Genomic DNA, 22659 nt, shown 5'->3' with positions numbered 1-22659 from the left:
GGATACTTCCCAGGTGGTGCTGTGTACTTCCTGTTGCATCAGTCAGGAGGCATATGTTGTCTGGTTATTCCACTTTTATTGATATTGAAATTGATCAGTGGGGTTTGGATCAAACTGACTCAGATATCGTAAAGTTACTCATTAACATGTCACTTACTGGTTTTAGCAGCTACTCATGCTTGTTTTAATCTATTGCTTATTAAGAGTTGTAAAATAATGCTTTTTAACTTCTATTATTTCTTCTGCATTTATCAGCTTCGTTTCTTTTTTTTTATCGGTTTGCATATGAGTCAGTGCCCTAGCAACTTCTTAAAGGGGTCGATGACTATTTTAAAGGATCTTTATGGATTTTTATATGTCTGTGTTTTTATCCATTGCAGTGATCATTCTTTCTGATTCTCAAATTGCCCCATCAGGGGTGGGGACATGGGTAAAGAGTAGATAAGTCATGAATGGTCGTGAATTATAATTGTTAAGCTGGATTATGGGTCCATTATACTGTTCTCTTTTCTTTTGTATAAGGTTTTAAAAATTGTACTCTTTTGGCCAATGGTTATTCCTTGGTGTTGGCTCCAGTCATTTTGTTAGCTTCCTTGATCTCAGGCATAAGAAGCCCAGGAAAATTTTATGCATTTCCTGCCCTAGAGCTAAGAGCAGTCATTTCTCCAAGGATCTCTGATTTCTTTTAGTGGGGATTGTATTTAAAGACCCCCTGGCCAAGATGCTGAGGGCGCTTATTGCCACAAGGTTGTCTTGTCCTTAACCTCCTAAGAGCACACAACTAGAAAATATATTTTTCAAAAAAAGAAAAATGAATCAGATATGCAGGTCAGTACTTTGAAATCAAATAAAAGATTGCAGGGTTTTAACTTTTTTTGCTTTATATTTTTATTTCTTTTATCCCCTAAAACCTTGGTTACTAACAACTAACAATTACTCTATCTTAATTATGTATAACAGCTTATATATATCTTAATTTTATAGTGTGTGTGTATATATATATAGGAGAAGGGAGAGTGTTAATTTTAAAGTAATGGTATCAATATTTAACAAGTCTACTGTAGTCTATTTTATCTTTAAGATATATCTCACTAGGGATGTATACTGAAAAGACTGTTTTAATGTTACCTGAAGTCATTTTTCCCTCTGTAGTTATGCTGTCAACTTAACGTATTGTTAAGTTTGTTTTAGTTTGTTTAGGTTTAGTTTTCATCCTTGTTCCTCTCTCTCTCTGTTTTTCCCTTCTTCTCATATAGAATCATTTTTATTAGTACTAGGCATATCTTTCTATTGTTTTAAAAATACATATTAACAATATAAAATGAAAAGTATTTCCTCCCTTTCATACAAAGGATAACACGCTGTACATTCTTGTGCCTTTTGCAGTCACTTTACAATTTTTCCTGGAAGTTCTTTCTTATTTAACTATGTTAGTTTGGCCCTTTTTATCAGACTGGTTTTATATTTGTGTCCTATTTAAGTGCATTGTGAGATGTGGCAGTTTGTTACTAATTATATTAGAAAATACTGGGAGAGTAAGTGACTTAACTGTTTTACAAAAAAAATCTTGTCTTCTCATCATAGAGCATAATGCATGCCTTAACTTTTTTCCTTTCTCTCTCTCAGTTTAAAGGAATTCTTGCCCAAAGAATATATCAAGCAGAGAGGAGCTGAAAAGAGAATATTTCAGGTATTGGGAATGTAAATTTATTATTCTGCTCACTCCCTCTCCTCATTTATTAATGTGAGATGGGCCTCTGCACATGATCGTTTTGTAACCCGTACATGTACTCTGCTTATATAATAAATGATTAGTGGCTCAAGTGTAAAGAAGCTGACAGTTCTACTTTGGGCAGATTTATTATCTTAATCCATACCTTCTTGCCAAAGGTTACTTAGCTCTTTTGAAAAAAAAAAATGTGCGCACATTTAATTTCGAGGGCATTATCTTTGTAGCATTAAAACAAGGTGATTTGCCATTGAAATGAACTGAAGAAGAAGCTACAAGTTGCTGCTTTGTTCTTAGATTTGCTTTTTGAAGCTAAGATTTGGGAACTAGTACCTTTTAAAAATCCAGGTTTATTATAAGTGTTAGAGAGTTGTCTATTCTAGTCAACCAGTAAGAAAAGCTCTATCATCAACTTTGCCATGAAACAATCACTCAGGTAAATCTAAAACTTCGAAGTCTTCTTTAGCGTTGAAATGTAAGTTGAAATATAAGTTTCATGTGTATAAAACATATATTTTTTTATCCAGTATTGTTTCCAAGTGCTGTGATGTACAGGCATTTGTAAAAAAAATTGCTCTTTGGAAAACTACATATTTTAGATGGATGTTAGAATGCTGCCTCTCCTAGATAAGACCATTTTTCTAGCACTCATTTAAAGTGTTGGTTCTGAACCTTTTGGGACATGGAGTCTTTTGAAAATTGCATTACAATTATAGACCCTGTTCCTGCACACTGCAAATGCATGATTTGTTGCATATAGTTGTGAAATCTGGAGGAATATGGGCTGAAATTCTAGTTAAGAAGCCCTGCATTACAACCTTCTGTGTGCTCTTACACTTAGCAGGAACAAGTGTCATGGAGGGGTCCTCTACACAAATATCAGTTGTAGCCACTATATGTGCACCACATATAGTAACTACCTCTCACCAAGTCCACCTCCTGGCAGAGCTGCAATAACTGGTCCTTGCTCCTATCAACTTTACAGGAGCATAAGAACTGTGGAGAGATGAATGAAATAGAAGCCAAGGTCAAGTACGTCAAACTTGCTCGGTCCCTCCGGACATACGGTGTGTCCTTTTTCCTGGTGAAGGTGAGTTGGGCACAGTGGAGGGTGTTTGCTTCTGCCACCTCTTTTGCTTTTATTAAAGTGTTTGCTCTTAAGGTTGATTTGTTGTTCCGAGATGCCTAGAATTTGCAAATATAACATCTGGACAATGGTGACCCACGTTTAGCTGTGGGCCAGACATGAAGTATAAGCTCTGAAGCTGGTGAGTGAGCCTGGCTGCCCTCCACAGGCAGCTGTGTCTTGACTTGGCTCACTGCCACTACTATAAAGTTCCTGAAGGGGCGTGTTCTCTTTTACTCAGTATGACTTTCTCCTGAGAATGTTTCACTTGAGACTCTCAAGGGTGTCTTGAACTAAGTGAAGATTGTTGACTACTGCAGACCAAATCAAATTCTTGTGATAAATATGGAACTTATTGTGTATACTTGAAGATGGGCTTTGGGATTTCCATGGCATTTAGATCTGTTTTCATCAAAATTGTTTGTCTTCCTACTAAAAGGAAAGAGGTAGGACTTTTAAACTCAACCTGTGAATTTCAGAGAGAGGCCCTTGATAGATGTGTTCTTACTGACTGATAAACCCTTCCATTAGCTTCATTTCTCCTTTGCAAACCCTGAGCTCACATATTCTATTTTAATCCATCTTTTTCTTCAAATAGCTCTCAATTTTATGCCAGAATATCTCAGACCCAGGCAAATGAAAAAACATAGGTGAATTACTTTGTTTTTAAGAAAGATAACTTAGAAGTTGAGTCTCTTATATTTAGTAGGAGCTTTAACCTATCGATGAATTTTTGAATGGTGCTGATGCCTTCTAGGTAATAATGACTCTACTTCCCAATATTAATAATATTATAATTATATGCCAGGCATTTCTCATTATATCTACCAGCAACACAGTGGTAGAACTATTACTATTAACTTCTTTTTAAAAATGACAAAACAGAAACCCAGGAAGGTGAAATGATTCAGCCGGAGCCAAAAGGACTTGAAGTCAGATCTCTCCGACTCCAAAGCCTGTGTTCCCAACCACTGGGCTATGCTACCATAGCTAGGGTGACCTTGTTTGACCTGCATTCACCTTCCTAGCTCCCCACCCCAACGAGATCTGCTTGTTTTAGAAGAATAAGCTGCTTTTTATTCATTATTTTGAAGGGCAACAGGTGGCAGATGAGTTCCAGCGCCTCATAAGGACAGAGATTAAACAAATTTGCAGCATGTCCACTGATATTGGCATCATTTTCCATCTGTTGAGTTTTTTGTAGTCCTTCATGTATGAAATTCATTTGTTGTGTTCACATCTTTTTCCATTAATATCATCAGATTTCACATGCAATTCGTTTCAGTGATGCGCATGTAGTTAAGTAAATTTAGAAAAATAAATAGCACACAACAAACTACATGTAATTAGGAAGCAAGAGAAATTGAATAGCAAACTGCAGGAAAAAAAATTGTTCTCAAAAGACAATTTAGCACCTGAGAAAAATTTGTCCATGGCCAATAGGATAATTTGAGGTAGAGCACAGATGTTCTGGTTATTACAGGGTCTTGAAGATTTGGTCAAATGAAGATTTTTCTGTTATAAAAGTATTTAAGAAATAATTGAAATTTCCTTCTTTCCTCCCTCCTTTCTCTCTTTTTTAAATTACATGTCTTTGAAGAGAAATCAGGATCAAGGGAATAGGCGGCTCTGACAACATTCATGTACTTATTAGATATTCAAATTTTAGTTTTTATTTTCTCTCACAAAATAAAAATGAAAACACTGCTCACTTTAATTCTTTGCTCAATCGTCCTATTTAGTATACATTTTATCTTTAAATTGATTTTACTATAGCTTACTTGACCATAGTTGCCCTATTTTAAGACTAGTACAGCTGAGAATTTAGGAATAATTCAGTGTTATAAATTAATGATACTAGTAAATAAGGTAAATAGGTCTAATAAGATGACTTCATATAGAATGAACTATCTGAGAAAAAATAAAGAAAACCCCATTTACAATAGCATCAAAAAAATAAATAAATAAAATTCTTAGGAATAAATTTCACCAAGGAAATGAAAGATCTGTACATGACAAACTATAAGATGTTGATGGAAGAAATTAAAGACACAAATAAATGGAAAGATATCCCATGTTCATGAATCAAGAGTTAATATTGTTAAAATGTCCATATTACCCAAAGCCATATACAGATTCAACGTAATTCTTATCAAAATTCCAATGGCATTTTTCAAAGAAATTTTTTTTAAAAACCTTCAAATTTGTATGGAACCGCAGAAGACCTCAAATAAATAGCCAAAGCAATCTCGAGAAAGAACAAAGCTAAAAGCATCACACTTCATTTCAAACTGTATTGCAAAGCTATAGTAATCGAAAACAGTATGGTACTAGTATATAAACAGATGCATAGACCAATGAAACAGGATGAAGAACCTGCAAATAAACCCACACAAATCAGCAACTAACATTTGACAAAGGGAGCCAAGAATATACAATGGAGAAAGACAGTCTCTTCAATAAATGGTGTTGGAAAAACTGGACATTCACGTACAAAAGAATGAAATTGGACCCTTACACCATTCATAAAAATGGATTAAGGATTTAAAGACCTGTAAGACTTGAACCCATATATGGAAGAAAACATTAAGGAAAATCTCTTTTACTTTGGTCTTGGCAATGGTATTTTGGATGTGACATCAAAAACATAGGCAACAAAAGCAAAAATCAAGTGGGACTACATCAAACTAAAAAGCTTCTGCGCAAGAAAGAAACCATTAATAAATTGAAAAGACAGCCTACAGAATGGGAGAAAATATTTGCAAGCCATCTATCCGATAAAGGAATAATATGCATAATATGTAGGAATTCATACAGCTCAATAGCAAACAAGCAATTTGATTAAAAAATGGGCAAGGGACCTGAATAGATGTTTTCCCTAAGAAGATATACGAATGGCCAACATAAAAAGATGCTCATCATCACTAATCATCAGGGAAATAGAAATCAAAACCGCAATAAGATTTCGCCTCACACTAGTTAGAATGGCTATTATCAAAAAGATAAGAGATGAAAAATGTGACGATGTGGGGAAAAGGGTGCCCTTGTGCCCATTATGCATTGTTGGTGGAAATGTAAGTTGGTACAATCACTTCTGGATATTTATCCAAAAGAAGTAAAGTCACTGTCTCAAAGACATATCCTCACCCTCATGTTCCTTACAGCATTATTCACACTAGCCAAGATACGGAAACAACCTAAGTATCCATCAACAAACAAATAAAAATGTGTGTGTGCTTATTATGTATATCATACATAGTAATATTCAGTCATAGAAAAGGAAACCCTGCCATTTGCAAAACATGGATGAACCTGGAGGGCATTATGTCAAGTGAAATAAGTCAGACAAATACTTTATGATCCTACTTATATGTGGAATTTTTAAAAGCTGAAATCATAGAAACAGAGTAGATTGGTGGTTGCCAGGGGCTGGGGTGGGGAAAATGAGATGTTGGTCAGAGGGTACAAACTTTTAGTTATAAGAGGAATGAGTTCTGGGGATCAAATATACAGCATGGTGACTATAGTTAACAATACTGCATTATATGCTTGAAAGTCGTTGAGAGAGTAGATCTTAAATGTTCTCAGTGTAATAACAAAAATGCTAATTATGTGAGATGAAGGATATAACTAACCTCATTGTGGTAATGATTTTGCAATATAGACGTATATCAAATCATTACATTGTACACCATAAACTTTCAAATATTATATTTCAATTATATTTCAGTAAAGCTGGGGGGAAAAAGACGGCTTCGCATAATCATTTTATATAAAGCCACTGAGGTATTTGATAAAATTTAGCACCCATTCTTTTAAAAACTTTTCTTTAAAATGCTAGAATATAAGTGTACTTCAACATGACAGTATTTCAAACCTAATGTCAATATCCTACTTAATAGAGAAATGCTAGAGAGAAACCTATAAAAATTGGCATCAGAACAAGTTATCGTTTAACATCCTCTTAACCTTCAACATTGCTTTGGAAGTTCTGGAAAATGCAGTAAGATATTTTAAAAAAAAATTTTAAGCATACATAGGAAATGAATGAACAAAATTATTTATTGCTATGATACTTAATAATAAGATACACAGTCATTTTTTTAAACTATTTGAAATATTTATAGATTCACAGGAAGTTGTAAAAATGCAGAGAATCAAAAAGTCAGATAATTACTGGATTGTGGATGAGAACATAAAGAAATTGGAGCCCTCCTACCCTGCTGGCTGAAATGTAAAATGGTGCAGACTCTTTAGAAAATGGTCTGTAAGTTTCTCAAGTGACTAAACATAGGAATACCATATGACCTAACAGTTTCACTCCTAGGTATATATACCAAAGAGAATTCAAGGCACACGTTTACAAAAAATGTTGTCCATGAATGTTTATAGCAGTGTTTAGCCCAAAGGTGGAAACAACCCAAGCGTTCATCAGCTGATGCATGAATGAACAATGTGTGGTATGTCCATACAGTGCAATATCATTTGGCCGAAAGAAATGACGTGTACTGACCCACACTACACAATGAGTAACTTTGTAAACATTATGCTAAGTGAAAGTAAGTCATCACAAAATACCATATACAATATCATTCCACTAATATGAAATGTCCAGAGTAGGCAAATGTATAGAGACAAAGTTGCTTGGGAATGAGGTGGAGTGGAAGGGGATAGGAGAGTGATAGCTAAAGGTACAGGATTTTTTTTTTTTTTGAGGTGATGAAAATGTTCTTATGTTGACTGTTGTGATAGTTGCACAGAACTGTAAATATACCAAAATCCACTGAATCATATATTTTAACTGGGTGAATTGTATGGTATGTGAATTATATCTCAATAAAGATATTAAAAAATATACAGAGAAGTCTCCTATACCTTCCATCAAGTTTCCCCCAATGGTAACTATAGTATAATACCACAATCAGGAAATCTACATTTATGCAATCCACAGATCTTGCTCAGATTTCATGTTTTGCATGTACTCAATTGTGTGTGTGTGTTTTGTGAAATTTTATCACATCGATTCATGTAACCACTACCATAGCCAAATATGGAACTCTGTTCCATCACCAAAAGGATCCCTTGTGCTACCCTGGTATGGCCATGAACACTTGTCTTTTCCTGCTTCTCCCCACCTCCTACTCCCTTCCCATGGCCCTTAACCTTTGGCAACTACTGATCTGTTGTTCATCTCAACAATTTTATTTCAAGAATGCCCTATACATTTTGATAGTTGTTAGATTAGGGAGTGGGAGGATGGGTGAAGGGAGAAAAGGGATTCAGGGGTACAAATTGGTAGTTACAAAATAGTCATAGAGATGTAGACTATAACATGGGGAATATAGTCAGTAGTATTGTAATAACTATGGTATCAGATGGGTACTAGATTTATCAGGGTGATGACTTTGTAAGATATATAAATATGTAATTGCTGTGTTGTATGCTTGAAACTAATATTGTGTGTCAATTATAATTGAAAAAAGAAAAAAAAATGCTTATAAATGGAATCATGCAATATGTAACCTTTTGGGATTCACATTTTCACTTAGTATAATTCCCTTGAGATCCATCCAAGTCATAATGTATATCAATTGTCCATCCCTTTTATTGCCGGATAGTATTCCATCATATTTTCTTCTATATTTATGTACATTTTGTCCTAACATTCAGTGTTATACATTATATAGTTATAATAGAAAGTGCTCGGGTGTTGAAGTCAGGAAGATTGACCGAGAATCCAGGATAGCAATATACACCTGTTTGAGAAATAGCAGAAACACGTATGACCTAGAGAGACATACCTAGCCTCCCTAAATCTGAGTTTCTTCATCTGGAAAATGGTAGCGATAATTCCTTACAGAGCCCTAATGAAGATTAAGTGAACTAATGTATGAAAACAAGTATAGTACCTGGAAGGTAAGAATATTTGATAAATTTTAGGTTAGCCCAGCCCCTTAACTCTTCCCATGCCTTCCTAATCTCTGGCTCTTGAGTCCTTTCAACTTTTAATTGGCTCTTAGTGTCCATGACATAGAGCAGGGGTTGACAAACGTTTTTAGTAAAGGGACCAATAGTAAATATCTTAGGCTTTGCCATCCATACCACTCAGCTCTGCCCTTGTAGTGTGAAAGCAGCTGTAGGCATTATGTAAATGAAAGTGTGGTTATGTTGCTGTGAAGCTTGATTTATGGGCTCTGAAATTTAAATCTCATATAATTTTCACATCTCTCAAAATATTATTCCTCTTTTTCTTTTATTCAACCATTTAAAAATTCACTCTTAACTCTCATGCCATTAAAAAATGGGCAAAAAGCTTGATTTAGCACTGGCTATAGTTTGCTGACCCAGATACAGAGAATGTCTGTAAGCCCTATAATGAATCCACAGGGAATAGCATTATGTGGCAGTATTCTCAGTGGCTAGGGACATATGCTTTGAAAAGAAAAATATGAGTTTAGATTCTGCCTTTGCCAGTTAGTTTAACATTGGATAACTTACTTTACCTTCCATCTCTAAGCCTGTTTGCTCACCTGTATAATTGTGACTTTTAATGAGGTTTAAATGAGCTAATTTAGAAAAGAGGACTGTTGCATGTAAGAGCTCTATAAATGGTAGTTATAAATGTCCAGTTTTCCTTTTATTGACTTCTGCATCTTATAATCTGCTAATCAAAACCCATAAGCAGTGATAAGGCAGCTTCCGTGACCTGCAGAGGATCTTGTTGCATTCCAAAAAATTCTGTATAAACTTTTTTACTTCTAAATTTCCCTTTGAACTTTCTCTGTAGCCACAATTAGAGCCTTGAGGTGAGGTACCTGGGGAGCTGACCTTATTCTCCCCTGAACTGTAAAAGCATCATAGAGGGCATTTAGAGCATCTCAGAATCATGAGTTAAGTCAAATGGATTGCCAACTGCTTTTAGAAAAAGATGGATAATAGATAGGAACTTTAACACAGTTTTGCTCTTAAACAGCCATCCCTTTCTGCCATGCCCCTGAAAGAAATAAGAGCTACACCATCCGCTCTTTGAAGTTTCTCCAGCTAATCTGCATTTTTTAGGGGTAGGTGCTGAAATAATTTTGTCCCTTGATGGTGGTCTCTGCTGTCGAGTTACAGTATTTTCTGAGTTCCTTATATACCCTCCAACTCTGCCCCCCAATTGTGACCTTTTAATGAAATGCCCACTGTAAGTCCTTTGCTTTTTCACCGTGGCTTCCTCTCCCAGGCCAGATTGATCTCCACTGGAGTCGGGGCAATCCCTCACCCCAAAGCTTCTCACTGGGGAGGTGCAGATGGGAAGGAAGGAAGGCAACAGCTGCAAACCATATTTTATCACTGATCTCCTTCCTGGTCCCAGCAGCTGGGCTGGTGCCAAACCTGTATGACTAAACTGGCTGCCTCGAGTCTCTCCATCTGTCTCTATGTGGCTCCTGAAGCCAAATTAGACTAACTGGCATCATCCACCTATATTGATTTCGCCCCTTGTGGAACCGGCCTCTCTTCACAAAGAATCTGACTCACTGTTCTTTGTAAGGACTAGGAGATTCTTACAGTGCCATGTTCCCCTCCTCAGATACCCACACAGGTTCCCGATGCTGTTGTCTCCTTCTCCGGAGAGGAAGCTGGAAGTGTGCTGGGACCTTAGCATCTGACAATTTATGAACGGCCATGGGGGGAGTTGGGAGGAGATATTTTTTTCATTTTTTCTAATTGCTTCCACTAAAAGAAGTTCACTGTGGTAGACAGTCTGTTTCTGAAATCAGAGATGTTTTTGAGCTCAAATTTGTGTTCTAATCGTGGCCTTACAACTCACTACTCTCCGCTTTGGGAGTGTTGCTGGTCGCTTCAAAATAGAGATGATGATGATGATTACCAACATTTAGGGGATACTTTGAAAATTAATAGAAAATATTTATTAGTATGCAGCACACTCCTGCCCTGTTTTAAGTGCCTGTTCCTTTGTATACATACCCACTTATACACATACTTTGTGCATGCTAACTTATACATGTATTCCTTGGAGAGTAGTGCCATAAGCATTGCTAGGTTTCAGCAAATATTATTTGAAATTTTTTCATTTTTTCTCTGACAACAACAGAAATAGATGTGTAGTAAATGAAATTTTGGGAACAAGGAAAAGGACAAGGAAATGTTACAAATCATTTGAGATGATCATTGTTACCATTTTATCATGTAATGAAATTTTATTTTTTAATTTTGTTTTAATATTTTAAATTTAAAAATTAATGTTTAAAATTTTATTTCATGTAGGATTATGCTGTACAAACTTTCATTTTTTAATATTATAATAATACTGTTATTGCCATGAATCTGATTGTTTTCCTATAATATGATTTTTAATAGTTTGAAGTAGTCTGCATTTGGATATACCATAACTTAGTTATCAAATTTCCTGTTATTTAGTATTTGGTTATTTCTAGTTTTTCTACAACAAACTCTAGTTGCACCTTCTTGTAGTATAATTTTCACATCCATTTGTAACTTTTTTGAATGTTTCTAAAAGCAAGGTGTGTCAAAAATAAACACTTCTAAAGCTTTCAATCATTATTGGACATTTAATTCCACAAAAGCTTTGTCGTTTTAATTTCTCATCAACAATGGTTCCCCTTAATACCTTCTTCAGTTCTGAGTATCAGTTTTAAAAAAAACTGCTATTTTCTATACATGAAAACCTACCTAACTGTTTATTATTATCTAATTACTTTATCATTTTAAATACATTTCTGTTAAGTTCTTTGCCAGTTATTTTTGTTGATTTACGAGACCTTTCACATATACAGTATGACATTTTTTATTATCATGTTTGTTGTAAATATTCCCCAGTCATTTGCTTTTTAATTCTGTTTATGGTAAGGTTTCTTTTTCTTCTTCTCTCTCTCTTTTTTAAAATGTGTCAGTCTCCATATATTTTGTACTTAAGGCTAATTATCTTTTCCTTTAGGGCTTATTTTGGTATCTATGCTAAAAAGTCATTTCCCACCCAGGAATCACAAAAATATTCTCCTATATGTTCTTCCTAAATTATTAACTTATCTAGAATTTATTTGAGCTTGAGTGGCAGGTAGGAATCAATTCCTTTTAATAGGCATGATGACTATTTCTTTAAAAAATTATGAAAACTAATCATAAAAGACTTTTGGAGTCCATAGTCCTGCTTATTTTGAAACACAGTGTATGTAGGTTGATCCCAGGTAAAACTGCAAAAACACGAATTGGTTGGCAAAATCAGATGCATTCAGAGGAAGAGCACTGACCCTTGGTATCTGCTGTTTCAGGAAAAGATGAAAGGCAAGAACAAGCTGGTGCCTCGCCTGCTGGGAATCACCAAGGACTCAGTGATGCGCGTGGATGAGAAGACCAAGGAAGTGCTGCAGGAGTGGCCGCTCACCACAGTCAAGCGCTGGGCAGCCTCACCCAAGAGCTTCACGCTGGTAGGCACTGTCAGAGGGCATCGAGGGGGCCCACATGGCCTTGGGCGATATTGTGGGCCAGGAAAAACAATACAGTCCCACTGGGCTTCCCTAGCCTTAGCAGTGTGGAGAGAGACAGATGGCAGGAGTCTATGGGGTAGGCAAGGGGACTGAATCAGAAGTGAGGGAGCTGTCGGCAAGCTGGGTCTCCTTGGCCACATCTTCCTCTCTGGTGCATTAAGTCTGTATGTCTTAGTTCCTCAAATGGAAAAAGCCACTCCAGAAGATTGAGATGATTCTCAGTCTTCTGTGTCCCTGATGCCATCCCTAGCATACCTTCAGAGGACACTTTCTAATGCTCTGAGGCCCAAACAAAGGCTTCCTCTTTATCTCTAATTGTTTTAGAAGTTCCTAAGAATTGTGACATCTTGCTGAGGTGATTTTCCCAGCCTGCCTAGAAAGAGAGCATGCTGTGATAGTGGAAATAACATAGACTTTGGGTAGTATTCAAAACCAGCTTGTCATTTCCTAGCTCTATGACCTGGCTGAGTACCTCTCCTCTCTGAGCCTTAATTCCCTCAGCTATAAAATGCGAATGACAATACCTATTTCACAGAGTTTCTAGGGTGATGAGGAAATGCCCAGTGTGAAATATATGGAAAGCAAGGAGAATATGTGTTTGTTCCAGGCCTTCAGATCTCTGAATTCCTCCTCCCAACCTCAACTGTTGCTCTTAGCAGAGTATAACTGTATGTACCCTTAACTTTAGCCACACTTACATATGAGAATTGATGAGCAAGTTGGGCAATAAGAGAAATCAAAAATGTTAAAATCTGTCAATTTCTTCACAACTTTGAGACGTACCATTCCACAGCTCTAGCGAACATTTAAAATATCAGCTTGCATTGAGGCAAGATCTCATAATAGGGCATCAAAAAAAAATGTATAAAAAAGGGGTCTTGGAGAGAATAAGTAGTCACCTAATTTAATCATCGATAGTCTTAAGCCACTTGGGAGTAATCTTCAGAAAACATACTTTCTTTCCTCCTATAGTCAGTAACAGCTGTATGTGGGTGGCTCTTACAATGGGTGTTTATCCTTAGAGAACTACATTCTCATGTTCTATTATAGGAAGTTGTGGATAATTTCTACAATAGAAAAATCAAGAAATCAATATAAACATGTTATTTAGAAATATTAGGAGAAATTGCTAAAAGGGTTGAAAGTGGTCGTGGACTTGGGGGAGATAGAAAGTGAAGGCAGGAATGTGTAGTACAGGGGACAGTTATATTTTGTTATATACTGTTCAATGGTATTGGTCTTTCAAATTTAGGTCCAGGTACTGCTTTGTTAAAAACAAAAATTTATTTAAAAAATAAGAAAGTTATGAATCTCAGTAACTACCTCAAGCAAAAGAGAGTACATATTTTTTATTAAAGTATAAAATTGAATTAAAGCCTGTAATGTGTAATATTTGTTTCCTTTCTATTCCTAGCCTAAATTTAATTTCCAAGTATTTGCACATTTTCCTGTTGCCTGTTATTGATTTTTAGTTTAATTGTATTATGGTCAAAGAACATACTGTATATGATTTCACTTCTTTTAGAATTTTAAGATTTGTTTATATCCCAGGATATGAGCAGACTTGGAGAATGTTCCATTAGTGGTTGAAAAGAATGTGTATTCTGCTATTGAGTGAAGTGTTCTATAAATGCCAGCTAGAGTCCATTAGTTGATGATGTTGTTCTAGTCTTCTGTATCCTTGTTAATTTCCCATCTAGTAATTCTATTAATTTCTGAAAGTGAAGACTCCAACAGTTCTGGATTTTCTATGTCTCCTTTCATCTCTATTAGTTTTAACTTCATGTGTTGTTGTTGGTTCCTATACATTTAAGATAGAGAAATTATCTTCTTAATGGAGAAATTGTTTTATTGTTACGTCCTTTTGTCCCTAGTAGTTTGTAGGTCTTTTTTTTTTTTTTTGCTCTGAAATCTTCACCTTATATTAATATAGCCACTCATGCTTTTTAAATTAATGTTTGCATATTATATACCTATTTCCATCTTTTTACTTTCAGCCTGGCTATATTGTCCTATTTGAAATGAGTTTCATGTAGAGAACATAGAGTCGGATTGTGTTTTCTTTTAATTAGCATATTTAGACCATTTGTATTTTAAACTAATTATTGACATGCTAGAGCTTAAGTCTACCATTTTATAATTTTTTCTGTTTATCTCTGCTCTTTTTCCTGCTTTTCTTCCCTTCCTGTGGGTTACTTAAACAATTTTTATAGAGTTCCATTTTTATTTATTTATAATATTGTAGAGCATATCTCTTTGTATAGTATTCTTAGTAATTGTTCTAGATATTACCATATGCAGATGAAATTAATTACAGCTTATCAGTGTCATTGTTTTACTACTTCTAGTGTAGAAAACTTACTTCCACTTAGGTCTCTTTAAACTCCTTACTTTTTGAGTATCATTGTTTAAATATTCCAGACACATGAAACACCACATGTGATGGTGTTACAAAATTTGCTTCAACCATAAAATATGATTAAAGAAAACTCATGGGGTAAAGGATATAGTCCATTACATTTCTATTTTTATCTATCCTGTTCTTTCTAATGTTCTTAGCCTTCTTCTGTTACCACTGTCTTTACGTTTGGAGAGCGTCATTTAGCCATTCTTTTAAGACAGGTCTGGTAAGAAGAATAAATTTTTTTAGTTTTCCTTTATCTACAAATGTTCTTATTTCCCCTTCATTGATGAAGGAGAATTTTGCCAGATACAGGATTTGAGATTAACAGTTTTTTTTTTCTTTTAGCACTTGAAAAATATCATGCGACTTCTTTTTAGCTTCCATGGTTTCAGATTAGAACTTTCTGTCATTCAAGATTATGTATAGCTAATGTTGTTTTATCGATGTCACTTTTCTCTGGCTGTTTTAAAGATTTTTCTTTCTAGTTTCCAAAAGTTCTTGTCATGGATTTCATAGAGTTTCTTCTCTTTGAGATTTGCTAAGCTTTATGAATTTGTAGGTTTATGTCATTCACTAATTTATGGAAATTTTCAGCCAGTGTTTCTTCAAATACTTTTTTGTTTGTTTCACATGCTCCTCTCCTCCTGGTATTCTGGTGATAATGGATGTTAGATCTTTTATCGTTGCCCCACAGATTTCTGAAGCTCTGTTTTGTTTTGTCTGTTTCCTTGCTGTTGTTTTGATTGACTAAATTCTGTTGATGTTTTCAAGTTTAGTAATTCTATCTTCTGTCATTGCTACACTAGTCTATCCTGTGAGTTTATTTTGGTTATTCATTTTTTAATTCTATAATTTTCATTCTGTCTTTTTTAATGACTTATGTTTCCTTTTGAACCTTTTTATTTTTTCATTTGTTTGAGATTTTATAATTAATTATTGAAACATTGTTTATGACAGCTACTTTAAAATACTTATCAGATAATTCTAATATCCAGTTCATCTTAGTATTGGCATCAATCGATTCTCTTATTCATATTGTAGTTGTCCTAGTTTTTGATATGAATACTGATTTTTTATTATTGTAGACATTTTGGTTGTTATGTTAAGAGACTCTTGATCTTATTTAAATCTTCTATTTTAACAGACACTCACCTTGTGTAGGTTTAGTATGTAGACCTACTTTCACCTTGTGTAGGTTTAGTATGTAGACCTACTTTAGTATGTAGACCTATTTTAGCCTACTTTCGCAGACTTTAGTTGCAGTGACAGTTCATTTCTCTTGCAATGTTATTCTGGATACTTTATTCCTTTGACACCACCAGGATTCCTGCTCAAACTCTGATGGTGCTGTCTGTGAGTGAGGGAAGAAGGCACTTCCCTGGGCCACCTGCTATTTCTGGGTGACCTTTTGGAGGGAGAAGGAAGCCACCGGACTTGAGTCTCTTTATGCCACTGGGTGGAGGGCAAGGAGACACAGGACTTCACTGCGACTCCTGCTACAAAAGGATCAGACCACCTACCTGCCTGGGTTGTCGAGCAGGGGCTAGAATGGCCTAGGCTTTCACCACTCTGCAGCTGCCAGTGAATGTTACCACAGACTGTGGAGCTGAGTAGGACTCCCAACTCTGTTCGGCTCTACTCTTCTGATCTTTTGGCTAGAGAGAACAGTCTTTTCAGAAACTGTTTGTTGGAGGTTCCAAGTGTCAGGCCTATCCAGCAGCCAACCTTGTAGGTAATGGGATATACAATAAAACCCAAGAACTCACCAGATGTGTTTCTCCAAGTCCTGAGGTCCCCAGCCAGTCCACCTTTTTAGCTTTCAGAGCCCTTTTACCATTGTCTGTTGAATAAATTTTAGGATGTTCAGTTTTATTTAAAGGAGAAGAGCAAGGGAAAAGTTGAGTCCATGCCATCTTGAACCTGGGCCTCCTCACCTTTCAAACTGCTAATATATCTGATATTTCTTCTAATGCTATTTTTCCCCAGGATTTTGGGGAGTATCAGGAAAGCTACTATTCAGTACAAACCACTGAGGGAGAGCAAATATCCCAGCTGATTGCAGGCTACATTGACATCATCCTCAAAAAGGTATTTCGTACCTGTGCAAATTGGAAAAGCAAAGCTTCTTTATTAAGACTCAGTTTAGAAAACCTTTATTTAAAGTACTTTATTCATTGATTTAATCTTTGACGTTGATTGCTCATGTGTGGTCTTTGACCTCATGATCCTATGAGAATTTCGGATTTTGCTGCAGCTCATTTGCATCATTGACTGCCAGGTAATTAGCTAATGTATGAACCTAGCTAACCCCTCAGCATCTTTCTCTCTCAGTAGTTATGTCATACTTTTCAGTCTCTGTAGAAATCCAGATTGAGGGTTTGGAAAATGACCTTTGTGTTTTTCATGTTGTTGAAATTTTTCCCCCCAAATTTAATAGGGTTATATCCCATAATGATATAGAAGTTTTCTAAGGCTTCTAGATACAGCCCACTCAAATAACCAAGTTCTACTAGAATATTAATACTTGTATCTTGATTTTAACTACATAAAATTAGGTCTGTGCAATAATAAATGCAGAAGACATGATTAAATAATGTGTTTCTTTTTTATTGTGATTATTGCTTTGTTTATCATCACTTATTAAATATCCAGTATAAGAAATGTAGTGTAAACCTCAACATTTTTGCTTGTGTAGCATTTTTTAAAAGGTTCTTGTGTAAATACCTGCCAATTTTCATTTTTGGTCTTATATTACTTTCAGAAACAAAGTAAAGATAGATTTGGACTAGAGGGTGATGAGGAATCAACTATGTTGGAAGAGTCCGTTTCCCCAAAAAAGTAAGTATTGTTAAGAGCGCTAAAGAACTGCCTCCTCCCTCCATGGGCAGGTGTCCTCCTGCCAGCTCTGGGGCCTGTTGCTCTAAAGTCCCTCATGTGGAGGAGATGATCGTGGATGATGTAGATGAGTCTTGCTTTTTGAAGTGTGGTCCCAGACTGTCAGCACTGGTGTTCAGGGTGTCTGGGGAGGAGGGACTGAGAATTTCAGAGAGACACTGAACAAGATGTGTTTAACTCCATCATTAGAGGCGGTGAACATTCGTGAATCCTATTCTGCGTTTCTGATTTAAATTTCATGAACTGCATTATTTTAATCAAAGGGCTGGAGAGTGAGCTTCTGTTTGATTCTGTCCCTTTGGAGGTAGAGATCTAGCCAGTGGAGTTTTTGTTTATGGACCACTTGCTACGTGCCATACTTGATACACATATTATAACGCAGCTGAGGCAAGTGGTTAAGAACATGGACTCTGGAGCCAAACTTTGGGTTCAAATCTGGGGGCTGTTTTTTAATGTGTGGTTTTGTGGCCATTCTGAATTTCTCTTCCCTCTCAATCTCATCTATAAAATGGAAATAATAATACCTCCTTAAGAATTGCATTTTTATGATTGACTTACTAATAAAGCACATAAAGCAATATCTGGCACATAGTAAATATTTGCTATTGTTATTTTAAATTTGGAACCTCCTCAATTTAGTCCCATTTTATAGATAAGGAAACTGAGATTTATTAAAATTAAATAACATCTAATAAGTGATATTTGAATCAAAACCTGAACAGCCTCCCCCTTTATGTTAAATAGAGCCTTATAATAATAACTTGTATTGTCTTTACTGTGCGTCTCCAACATGCTGTCTCATTTGGTCCCAACAACAACCCTCTATGAAAGAGGTACCTAGATATTGTCATCCCCGTTCATGGATGAGGAAACTGAAGCTCATGAAAGTTAGTTGAGGTGCATTATTGTGGCAGAGCCAGGACTCAGATTCAAATTTCGTGATATTTCCTATAACACACTGCCAGAAAGCTCTAGATTTCCCAGCACTTGAACTTGCTTAATCATAGTAATTGTTTCTCTCACATTGTCACTCTGTGCCATTTTCTAACAATTTGCTTCAAAATCACCTTGAAGGTGTTTTTTCATTTATCCCCTATTAGTACACAAATTGGAACCAAACTTGATGTGACACATTTCAAGTACTGTACTTGCTACCTCTGGCAAAACACCTTAACTTCTTGGAATTATTAATGACCATTAGATAGAAATTAGTAAGCTAGTGCCTCCTGACGGGGTGAGGCATTCCTTTCAGAGTATTTCACTGCACAGTACCTCACCTAGGAAGAGCTGAGTATCTGGGACCTCCCCTGCCTAGGGCCACCTTAACTCCCTCCCACTGCCTAAGGCATCAGGGTGGGGTCTGATCCAGGCAAACAGGAAGAGTGGTCCAGGTTAGTCCCCTTCACCACACCTTCCACTTTCCCTGTATTAGACTTTGGCTGAGATCTCAGCACAGAGCTGAATTCCTACAGGAGCCACAGATCAGTATCATCCCCCTAGTATCACCCCCTCCATAGACAATGATGACTCTTCATGGATGCCTGTTGCTTTGTGCCTTGGCATGGCTCACGAGCTTTGACCTGGGCAATAGAGTGTGATCTATGATAGTTCGAAAACCCTGAGACAGAAGCCCATGCCCCATAATGCAGGGACTCACCAACCCTTGCCCCCTACCCCACATGCATGCAGATTCCCCCAGACTCTCCCTGTAGGTTTGACCACTGGGCTACTGAGGCAAATATGCCACCTCAGACTTCTTAACTTCATATGTTCAAAGTCCTTTGCACTCACCCTTCATTCAAAGAAAATATCAAGAAGTAAAAATTAATTTTTTTTCTACTGGATGCCTATGAGTCTTTTCAGACTTAAGTTGAAGTCGTCTAGAAGTGCCAAAGTCTGGCCCATCGTCAAGGTTCCAAAGGTGTTCAAACATCCTGCATGGTCAGTGGCCTTGGACCTGCTGGACAGGAACTGTGCTATAGGAGATTTTCTTTGAGTTCATTTCCACACTTCTTTCAAGCTAAGAATAAATTATTTATGTCCCCAATACCTAGAATAGAACCTGGCACACAGTAGATTATTTATTGACTGAATCTATTTCAGGTAGGATTTACCGATAATGATCGGTGTATCCAAAACTTTCACTTATACCTGGAACATTATTTTTATAGGAATATCTGTGTGTGTGTGTGTGTGTGTGTGTGTGTGTGTGTGTGTGTGTGTGTGTTTCTAAGAACAACTAACTGCATAATATCGTGACTATTAAATACGTTGGGAGTGGTTATTTATATTAATATTGTAAAAAAATTCACCTCAGTATTCTACTGAGCATTTTAGTGCTGTATCTTTATTCATAATTCTTCTTGTACATTCATCTCTTAAACTGACCGCCACAGCACAAAGCAGCAAACATTCATGACACCTATGGTGTCTTCTCATGATACTCCATGTGAGCAGCCACCTCAGTGACCAAATCACCTATTTCCTGCAGGTCCACCATCTTGCAGCAGCAGTTCAACAGGACCGGGAAGGTGGAGCACGGCTCGGTGGCACTGCCGGCTGTGATGCGCTCGGGCTCCAGCGGGCCCGAGACCTTCAATGTTGGCAGCATGCCCTCACCACAGCAGCAGGTCATGGTTGGGCAGATGCACCGAGGCCATATGCCCCCCCTGGTGAGGCTTCTGAGCACTCGCTCTGCACATCAATATGATGCGTCTGGTGTGCAGGGAGGGACACCAGCCATGGGGATGGATTGTGTGTCATCTACACTCTTGTTAGCATCTGTCTCAACCATGGCTCTTGAGCTGAGCTGTCCTGATGCTTAACTCCCAGCGTGCTTTCTTTTAATTGGATGGTTCTGGTAGCTCCCTGTCTAGGATCACAGTTGGCCTCTGGAGCTGGAAGAGAAACAGGGACCTCTCCTTGTGACTGGTGACTCAGAAGTAGAAACCTGCTTCCCTGCCCTAGCAGCATCAAGCTGCTAATTAGCCCAGATACGCCTCTTAGAAACAGACCAGGTCTGTAGTGAGCCACACTCTCCCCTGAGTGGCTCATTGGTCCCGTCCACTGTAATGGTCTCTCTGATACCATGCCTCTCTTAATTCTAGTCAGGGATCCTGTACTATTGGGCAAGAACCGTTTGAAAGGTGAAGAGCCTGAAAGCTCAGAAGTAATTTAACTGAAGAAGCATGTTGGCTGTAGGTTTGGGTGGAATCCTTACTTATTTATAAAGAATGCTAGTATAATGCACACATTTCCCATGCCTGAGATCTTTTTGTCCTCAGTACTCAAGAATTGGTTCTCCTTAGCTACCCTGCAAGTATTCTTTACGAGCCTACTTGTCAGTTAAGTTCTCCAATGGGAGGTGGTTCGGGCAGTTGTTGAGATGTACCCTGGTCCACTTTCTGAGCCAAAGTTCAGTTTAACCTTGTTTTGTGTGGAGGGCTTTGTTGGTACCAGGAGCATGTTATGACCGCCTTATATACCTGTACCTTTGCAGACCTCTGCCCAGCAGGCCCTCATGGGGACCATCAACACGAGCATGCACGCGGTCCAGCAGGCCCAGGATGACCTCAGTGAGCTTGACTCATTGCCACCTCTTGGCCAGGATATGGTAAATATTGTTCATGGTTTTCATTCACTGTCTCTGCCCTGACAGAAAACAAGGTTATGCACTGTCTGAATTCAGTCAGGTGAATCTCTGTCTCCGGCTAGGTGAAGTCGAAACCCATGTCTTTTTCAAGATGAGTCTTTGTCTCTAGATTAGAGGTCTCCAACCTTTTTAGTACCAGGGAATGGTGCTCCTATGAGAATCTACTGCCTGATGATCTGAGGTGGAGCTGAGGCGGTGATGCTAGCGCTGGGGAGCAGCTGCAAACACAGATAGAGCTTCGCTCGCTAGCCTGCTGCTCACCTCTTGCTGTGTGGCCCAGTTCCTAACAGGCCACAGACCAGTACCGGTCCATGGCCCAGGGGCTGAGGAACCCTACTCCAGGTTATAGCCACAGGAGAGAATCATGGGGTGATACTGGCTATTGGCAATACCTGGCAAGGACTAAGAACTTGGACTCCAGAGTCACATCATGTGGGCTTACATCCCAGCTCCACTGCTCAGTGGCTGTGACTATCTGGGCAAGTTTCTCTAAGCCTCCCTTTTGTCATCTGTGAGTAGTGTGGTTGTGAAGACTCTACAGTCATGCACAGAGTTTTTAGAGCAGTACCTAACATATGGTGAGAGCTCAATGAGTATTAGCTGTTTTTGTTATTAGCAGTGATTCTCAAACTTCAACGTGCATCAAAATCACCTAGAGGGCTTGTTAAAGCAATTGCTGGGCCTCTCCTGCATTTTTTCTGACTCAGTAGGTCTGGTGGGGCCTGAGATTTTGCATTTCTAACAAGTTCTCTGGTGATGCTGTTGCTGTGTTTTTGGGCACTGTGCTTTGAGAAACACTGGGTTACTACTTTTAAGCTCTTAGGAGGGCAAGATAATTAGCTGCCTTCCTGTAGCTGTTGCTACATAAAATCACCTAGCCCCTTGCAGCACACATCGTGGTCCATGGCCATCAGCAGTGTCAACACTTAGGATCTTGTGAGAGGTGTAGAATCTTAAGGCTTATCCCAAACTTCTGAATCAGAATCTGCATTTTAGCGAAGTTCTCTGCTGTTTTGTGTACACATTAAAGTTTGGGAAGCACTGACTAGCACTATTATTCTCAGTCGCACTTTGTGTATTAGAGTAACCCGAGGAGTATTTAGGACAAAACCTAAGACCTTAGGGCTCAAATCAAATAAAGCTCTGTCGCTGGGGATGGAAACTGGGTATCAGTGCTTCTTCACCTTCCCAGGTGATTATATGGGCAGCCAGAGTTGAAAACCACTGTTTAGGACTGACAAGACCCTCAGTAGGGTCCAATACCAACATATAATTTGTGATGTCATCTTATCCATCTAGGATTAACTCCTCTGAGTTTTCCCTGAACACTGTGTTGTTTGT

At 37.6% G+C, this 22659-nt stretch overlaps 1 protein-coding gene across 11 annotated transcripts in view; it reads left to right on the top strand.

The window, feature by feature from the left end:
• The window catches only part of TLN2 (talin 2), a 386133-nt gene that overhangs the window by 233168 nt on the left and 130306 nt on the right, over positions 1-22659 (top strand). For 10 of the 11 annotated variants that reach the window (XM_039865415.1, XM_039865406.1, XM_039865408.1 and 7 more), the window contains 7 exons: positions 1627-1690; positions 2715-2819; positions 12152-12307; positions 16758-16859; positions 17533-17609; positions 20158-20338; positions 21166-21279. In XM_039865415.1, coding sequence (XP_039721349.1) covers positions 1627-1690; positions 2715-2819; positions 12152-12307; positions 16758-16859; positions 17533-17609; positions 20158-20338; positions 21166-21279 — 799 coding nt within the window. Of the gene's footprint in view, positions 1-1626; positions 1691-2714; positions 2820-12151; positions 12308-16756; positions 16860-17532; positions 17614-20157; positions 20339-21165; positions 21280-22659 lie in introns of those variants that run through there. The other variant, XM_039865416.1, reaches the window with a different exon arrangement.

Source organism: Pteropus medius, unplaced genomic scaffold, assembly GCF_902729225.1.
Source record: "Pteropus medius unplaced genomic scaffold, Ma_sr-lr_union100, whole genome shotgun sequence".
Classification (NCBI taxonomy): Eukaryota; Metazoa; Chordata; class Mammalia; order Chiroptera; family Pteropodidae; genus Pteropus; species Pteropus medius.
This window is presented reverse-complemented; position numbering and strand designations above follow the sequence as displayed.